We start from the raw sequence: 7,967 nt of genomic DNA, 5'->3' as shown, positions 1-7,967 counted from the left end.
AACACAATTATATATTTTAAAAATCTAATAGTTGGATTGTATGTTTTTTTATATTCTTAAATTCTTAACATGCATTTTAAATTTTGCGTCAATAAGATGTTATTAATTTTTCAACCTATACACTTGTTTTTATGTATAATTTTATATTACAAAATTTGAAATTTAAATATTTGATTGATAACAAAAAAACTGATTTTTTTTTCTTATGAAAATTTTGCAAGTACTGAAAATATGAAAAGAAAATATAATTTACATTTAATAAAAAGATGTTTGAGTAGACTAATAATTATTGGTTACAACTAAATTTTTAGTCAACTTTTATCTTTTAATTATTTAACCTTTTTAAGCAGAGGTATTATCTTCTTAAAAAAAAAGAAAAAGTAGAGGTATCGCAGTTTAATAAGAAAATTGATCCTATATTCCTATTACCTTTCAAGAATGGCTAAACTTTTCATGCAGCAATAACAAACAAATTTTGGGCTGTGAAGTCCAAATTAAAAGAATTTTCTGTCTAAAATGCTTTAATTTTATGAGCTCCACTGGCAAAGTACAAAATTTCAGTCTATTGCAAAATGTGCAATGACAGACAATAATGTTCGACTGTTCTGTTTTTTTTTAATAAAAAACTAAATTTAAAAAATTTCAAGCAGTTTCATTAAGACAGGGACAGTTTGGTAAGTAAACCTAAGTTCAGCCTTGGATTTGGAGTTCCCTCCTGTTGGGTTGGGTTGACTCTCTCTCTCTCATTCTCTCTCCACTTTCTAGTTTGCTTTTGTTTGCTTATTATTCAATATTTTTTCTTACCCAGATATAAATGCCACTTCTGTTCACTTTCATCTTTGCTTTTCCTTTACTGTTTCTCTCTCTCTCTCTCTGGTTTCCTCCATTGCAAATCAAGCTTTACTTTCCAGCTTGCTCAGGTCCCTTTCTCCCCTCCATTCACGCACACACACATACACATACCCACCAACCATTTAACCCACCTCTGCTTTTTCTACCCTTCCAAAAATCCCACCCCACTTCACTCTATATATTTATAAAAACTCTCTCTCTCTCTCTCTCTCCTTTCCTTTCAAAGATTGGATTTTTGTCTGGCCTTCTTCACTATTTCTTTTATCATTCTCTGAATTCTTGTTGGCCCACTTGAGGCCACTATCCCCTACTTGTAAACTACTCCTCTTCAGCTCTATCCTTTTGGGGCATCTGGGTTTTTGTTATTTCACCTCTACATCTATGCTTATTGAGTCTTTGTTGGCTCAAAAAGAAGCCCTTCCTTTGCTTCTCTGGCTGCTCAAGGAAGAGGATCACTACAAAGGTAAATGCTTTCCCTTTTTTAAAATTCATATTGGCTTTTATCCATCTCTTACTTGGATCATAAGTGATGCTTCCCAACATTTATTCCTTTTTCATAGATTTGGATTTGTGACTGTGACTTGTTGCCTTTTGGATATGTGTGTACTTTTTCCATACATGTGAATTTATTAACTTTCTTTCTTTACCATGACTTAATATGCAAACTGGTTTTCTGATTTGTTAAATGCTTGAAATATGTGTGAGATTATTTTGGAGTGAGTAAACTTTCATTAAACCCTCAATGTAGATGTTATTAAACTTCCTTAATGGTTCTTTCAGATTCTTAATTTTTGTTTTGTTAATTTCTTTTTAAAGCGTGCAATCTAAGATAAGAATCTGATATCTCAACATTGAATTTGGTTCGTTTTCTTATTCTGTACATATCACAGTAAGGCTGCAAATAACGAGCCTGATTGCTTGAGTTGATTATATATTATTTTGTTTAGGTTTCTTCACAAAAACTGACATTCACATTGGAGAACTTATAAAGTTTAGAGGTGTCCCTATTTTCTTGTTTACAGAGTTAGATAACATGGTTCTGTTACCCAGGTGGGAATGTTTCTTTGGTACGGGAGCTGAGAGGAACAAGTCATTGGGATTTTGAGTAGCCGGGGATCAGAGATGTCGTCTGAGAGTTCTTTGAATGCAGAATTATCGAAAAAGACTCCACTTTTGGGTTTGAGACTATGGGTTTTGATCTGCATATGTGTTGGTGCATTTATAGTTTTAATTCTCTGTATATTATCTGTCTGGGTCTCATTTCGGAGGAAATCTAGGAGATCTGTGGACAAGTTCACTCTTTCCAAAATACCAAATGTCTCAAAAGATATCAAGGTTGACAAGGTTGGGACTCAGGGTTCTCATTATCACCCTGAAAGTTTATATCTTTCAGTCCATGATAAGTCAAGTGATAAGAATTCAGAGAAAACATTGGTTCATTTGGGCACGAGCAAGTTGAGCGATCCTGATAACATCAGTCAGTGCAGCTCAATTTATCATCATGAGAGAGCATTAAGTTCAATGTCTGGGGAAGAAGGAAGCTCTGGGACTATTAGGAAGCAGTCTACATTGTCATATACAGGACTTGTCACAGCCTCTCCTTTAATTGGCTTGCCTGAAATTTCTCATCTTGGGTGGGGCCACTGGTTTACTCTTAGGGATTTAGAATTTGCAACAAATCGTTTCTCTCCGGAGAATGTGATTGGTGAGGGTGGATATGGGGTTGTTTACCAGGGAAGACTGATCAACGGAACTGATGTGGCTGTGAAGAAACTTCTTAATAACTTGTAAGGATGCTCCAAGACACATTCTCTTACTTTACAATGCTTTTGTTAAAACTTTCTTTATGATTGTAGTGAATTGGGTATATAGGGGACAGGCGGAGAAAGAATTTAGGGTTGAAGTTGAGGCCATAGGCCATGTTCGACATAAGAATCTTGTTCGACTCCTGGGCTATTGCGTTGAAGGAGTTCACAGGTTAGATTCCTTTGCTTTTTCGATTGATTGTTTAAATCCCTTACTAATCACTTTACCTTGTTGCCAAATAAAATATTATACTGTTGTGCCAGTGCTATTGTGTTCTACTCCCAATCTTTTTATCTGCAATAGTTTGTGCTGTAGTTTAAAGGTTCAATATCAATGAGAGGATAAACTTACTCGCCAATTTTACATAGGATGCTGGTGTACGAGTATGTGAATAATGGGAACCTAGAGCAATGGCTTCATGGGGGAATGCGCCAACATGGAACCCTTACTTGGGAGGCACGCATGAAGGTGATTCTTGGTACTGCAAAAGCGTAAGTTAATCTTTCAACGCAAAACAGTTCATAAGATTTTTTTTTTCTGCGTTTGCTGTCAAATAATTCATGTAACAGATTTGAAACCCCAGCTTGACCTTGTAGGGAATTTGACTCTGAAAAATTATATTTTTGTCTGAATTGTGGGAATTTTGGGGATAGACATAATTTATCATTCTTGATTGTTCCTGTTCTTTTGTAACATTTTTATATTGTGGCTAGTTTTCATCTTTCTTTTGAACAGGCACTTAAAGTTATGACAAATTTTTTCCAAGTGTTGGTACTTTCTTAGATCTTCTAATATCACTCATGGCAATCTTCAATGATAATTTAAAACACATCAATTTTGGAACTTTGAATAAAATAAAAATAATTTCACACATTGGGTTGCAGGCTTGCGTATTTACATGAAGCAATAGAACCAAAAGTTGTGCACCGAGACATAAAATCAAGTAACATCCTGATTGATGGCGAGTTCAATGCCAAGGTTTCTGATTTTGGATTGGCAAAACTCTTGGATTCGGGAGAAAGTCACATCACAACCAGAGTGATGGGAACATTTGGGTATGTATAATATTTCATTTCCCTGAAGTTATTATCTATCAGCTTATAAAACATTATGGGGGTTCAGAAGTTGGTCTCTTTTGTGAATTTCAGTTATGTAGCACCTGAATATGCTAATACTGGCTTGTTGAATGAGAAGAGCGACATTTATAGCTTCGGTGTACTCTTGCTGGAAGCAGTTACAGGAAGGGATCCGGTGGATTATGCCCGGCCTGCTAATGAGGTACCAAATGCTTTAAACCTTTGTCTACTACTGAGCATGTGTCCTTCAACATCCCCTCCCCCCTCCCTCTCTCTCTCTCTCTCTCCTGGTTATGAGGTGCTTATGAGGTGCTTCTTCCTTCTGATTTAGTAGAGTTTTAATAAGCATTTCATTATGCTCATGGCAGGTTAATCTTGTTGAGTGGTTAAAGATGATGGTAGGAACAAGAAGAGCAGAGGAAGTTGTGGACCCAAACCTTGAAGTTAAACCCACTACACGTGCTCTAAAACGTGCTCTGTTGGTAGCACTAAGGTGTGTTGATCCCGAAGCAGATAAGAGACCCAAAATGAGTCAGGTTGTACGAATGCTTGAAGCTGATGAATACCCACTTCGTGAGGTGCAAATCGATTCTTATCCTCGAAAGATAATTTTTTATTCACTTGTTTGACTGTCTTTATTTGGGTTTTGAAATGTCTTTTGAATATTTGTAAATGTGCACATTTTTTTTCCCAGCATTTACACATTACGGCTTAAATGAATTGAGCCTCGCAAGCTGTTTGAATTCAGCTTGATCAAAGTTGTACGGTCTTAAGCTCATGCTGAGCTTGATTCAAGCACAAAATTTCATGTTAGGCTTAATTTGAAAATTGTTTAGTAAGCTCAAGCTTGGGTTGAGCTTGGTTTGATTTGATAAGTGAATTGTGTTCAATCTTGTTTTTGGTAAACTTGAGCTCAAAATTGATTTTGAAGCCTAAAGTCATGTACGTGCACGTTTGAATTTTAGGACGTTCAATGATCTTTTTTGTTCATCCAAACAAACAAAAGATATGATTTAATGTAATTTTACAAACTGTGTGTACCCACATGTGTTTATTTCCTCCTTGGATTATTGGCTTATCGAGCATATTGTCGAGCCTATATGAACTTAGCAAGCTTGATTGCAAGCTTTGCATTACTTAAGCTTGCTTGTTTATCAAATGGGTCTAGAAAGCAAGCTTGAGCTGGTTTACTACATAGACAAACTAACGACTGGAGCTTTGAGATGCTCATAGCTCTGCTTGCTCCTTTGCAGCTCTAAATTCATTCTCTATTTTAATGTCTTTTTTTTTTTTTTTTTTTTTTTTTTTAAAAAAATTTTATTTATTTATTTTTATTTTGGGTGTCATACATTATGCTTGGAAAAGAATTAAAGCTTGATTGATGTTGCAAACAACTGATAAGAAGTTAAGAACCCCTCCTCTTCCCGCTTTCTGCTCCAAACATATACCGCTAGCTTGGACCTTCTGGTATTGATTCAACTATGTACAGCTTAATGGCTTCTAGGAGACACTGTATTACGTGCATTTGCTACAGTACCTCCTCCTCCCCCACCCGCCCCCCCCAACTCACCCTTCTTTCTTCTTCCTAAGTATAAGTTAAAAAAAGAAGAAAAATAATAGCCCTTGAATCATTAACTTGTAGATTATATATGTGATTTCTCTATCATGTTAAGCTCTAGAATGAAAGTAAACTTCTAGTTAGCTTGCTTTGCTTGTGGTTTGTCCTCCTAACTTTTCCCAGTTTAATCTCACAATTTTACACCAAATGTAGTTCTGGTGACAATGGATTTTTAAATCCTGTATTTTTCACTATGCTCATTAGAATACAGGAGTTAATGAGAAACTCATATACTTGACTTTGACAATTCTTTTCAGGATCGAAGGACTAGAAAGAGTCGTACAGCAAGCATGGAAATTGAGTCCATGAAGGAAATTTCTGATCCAGCTGACTCTGAAAACAAGTTAGGGGATGTATCTGAGAGAACTCTTGGATAGGACTGACAACATTTGACAGGGTGCATAATTTATTCTCACTGCCAGACTGAAACCTTTCAGTAACTCATCAAATACTACACATCTTAAAGTTTGCTTTCCGGATAAATCTTCTAATTTTATGAACGGAGTTGAATTGGAGATAGCGCGTGCTTAGATCATGAAGGTTTTTCTGTATTGTCATTTGAGGATTGAGAGAGGTGCTTCCAGCCCCATAAACAAGCCTAGAGGGGAGAGCCATTGAGACTTTTGTTGTACAGTCATGTCTTGGACCGGTGGGCTGTCTTTCCAGTACGTGAGTGCAATATTTACTTTTTTCTTTTTTTCTTTTTTCACTTGATTACTGCCATTGAGATGGCAAATGATTCTAATATGTATCTCCTTTTTTTCTTTCTTTAACTTATCATTTTGTATTAGCCCTTAAAGGATTGAATCAATTATCATGTCCTCTTCTTTATGCAGTGATGTCTTGCTCTTAGTTGCACAGCAGAATGATGGTTGTTCCATTATGTTTCTTTTTCTCCTTTTCCCCCATTCCTTGCATCAGATTTCAATCAAAGCATTTGTCTCTTTACAGTTCAGTCTCCGCTTGAACTATAATGCCACGTCTATGTTTATGCCACAACCAAGTTTGAGTTCTAATCAATCATAATTGATGATACTTTTTGTCCCTTGAGTGATCTTGGTGCTTTGTGCTCATGTCAAGCAAAATATCTCCCTCTCTCTCTCTCTCTCTCTCTATATATATATATATATATATATATGGAGGGGAGTGGAAGGATTTAATAAAAGGCTAGCTATGCTTATAGGATACACAAAGGAGGTAGTTTTGAGCCATCCTTCCAATCCTACTTCCCGATTGTAATCAATGTTGGATCCTAAGGTGGTGGGGTTTAATTAATTCAATTGGTCAAGTTTCATGTAAATGAATAAAAGTTTTGGATTCAAATTCCGCTTACACTAGAAAAACTTTTCGTGTCTTAGCCTAATTAAAAAAAATGATCATTATAAAGTGGATATCAAAGATTTTAATTCCTATTGCATGTCCATATAAAAAAAAAAAGTTGGATCCTAAGATTTTTGTAGGACGAGTTAAACAAGTTGACATTTACACTAGAACTTATTTGAATCCAATGCCATAGCCCCATTTCGATATGAAAGGAAAAAATCAACAAAGTAAACAAAAGTAAAAAGGTTTAATTCCTTTTTATTCAATAACGAAGATTAAGAGTGAACTTTTAATTTTAAATTTCAGCCATTGAAAGTGCTATTACACCAAATTTCAATCCCATTGAAATGTGTGGATTCCTAACGGCTCTCAAATTAGTGCTTCAAAGACTTAATAATGATTTCATTGAAACAACTCTGCCGGTGTAGCCTGATATGCTTTGATATCCTCTTAACTTGGTTGTATTTTGCAATCCAGTATTAAAAAAAGAAAAGGAAAAAGGCACCCTTTTGGAGCTGATAATCTTTTCAAAGTAGTAGCACAAGGTGATGGTCCTAGTTGAAAAAGCAATTTGGTCTAAAATGTAATGAAGGAAGGTTTGCATTTATTTGTGGCAGTCAAGTCAAATGCTTCATAATTTTCATGAGTTGGTGCTATGCATGATTGAGTCAGTAATTGTGGTGAGAGATTCCATTATTCATGTACCCTATTTTTTTGGCTCTTTGCATCAGTTTCACTTTGATTTCACAAACTCCAGAAGACAGGGCATGGATGATGGATCATGAAATAGGGCAAGCTGTCCATTATGTTTGAATTCTTACTTTCATGCTTTTGACTTTGTAGGTACGTACTCAGTGCTATATGTCTTAACGGTCACCTCTTGGCTCTTCTTTGACAATTCTCTATTGTGTGATTGCCTCAAGTTCAACAGCCAGAGGCAATTATATATATATATATATATATATATATATATATACATCAATTATTATGGGAACTCCAAGACTGGACTAGCTTGCGCATAGTTTTGGTGTCTTCTTCAAGTTAACGAGTACACTTTTTATTGATTCAATTCAGCCACACGAATTTTTATTTTTATATTTTGAATTAAGGGTTATAACAAATCAAGGGGATCCACCTGGTGTCTATTTAGAATGGTTTAAATTTATTTATATATTTGGTTTAAAATGTAAATTGAATAAAAGTTCCAAACCAAATAATTTTTTTCTCAAGCTATATATATATTCCCAAAATTATAAATTGCACATTTAAATTTGCCCAAAAATCAATTTAAT

General features: G+C 35.2%; 1 protein-coding gene across 1 annotated transcript; it reads left to right on the top strand.

Annotated features, from left to right (window-relative positions):
- Positions 1 to 775: 775 nt before the first annotated feature.
- LOC115955907 (probable receptor-like protein kinase At2g42960) lies at positions 776 to 6,237 on the top strand. The gene is made up of 8 exons (XM_031074301.1): positions 776 to 1,315; positions 1,903 to 2,639; positions 2,725 to 2,829; positions 3,027 to 3,149; positions 3,543 to 3,713; positions 3,807 to 3,936; positions 4,103 to 4,312; positions 5,610 to 6,237. Exons 2-8 carry the CDS (start codon positions 1,975 to 1,977, stop codon positions 5,727 to 5,729), a joined length of 1,524 nt encoding a protein of 507 aa, XP_030930161.1. The 5' UTR covers positions 776 to 1,315; positions 1,903 to 1,974; the 3' UTR covers positions 5,730 to 6,237.
- Positions 6,238 to 7,967: the final 1,730 nt, after the last annotated feature.

This window comes from Quercus lobata, chromosome 8 (genome assembly GCF_001633185.2).
Source record: "Quercus lobata isolate SW786 chromosome 8, ValleyOak3.0 Primary Assembly, whole genome shotgun sequence".
NCBI lineage: Eukaryota > Viridiplantae > Streptophyta > Magnoliopsida > Fagales > Fagaceae > Quercus > Quercus lobata.
The sequence above is the reverse complement of the archived record's forward strand: the minus strand, read 5'-3'. Positions and strand labels throughout refer to the sequence as shown.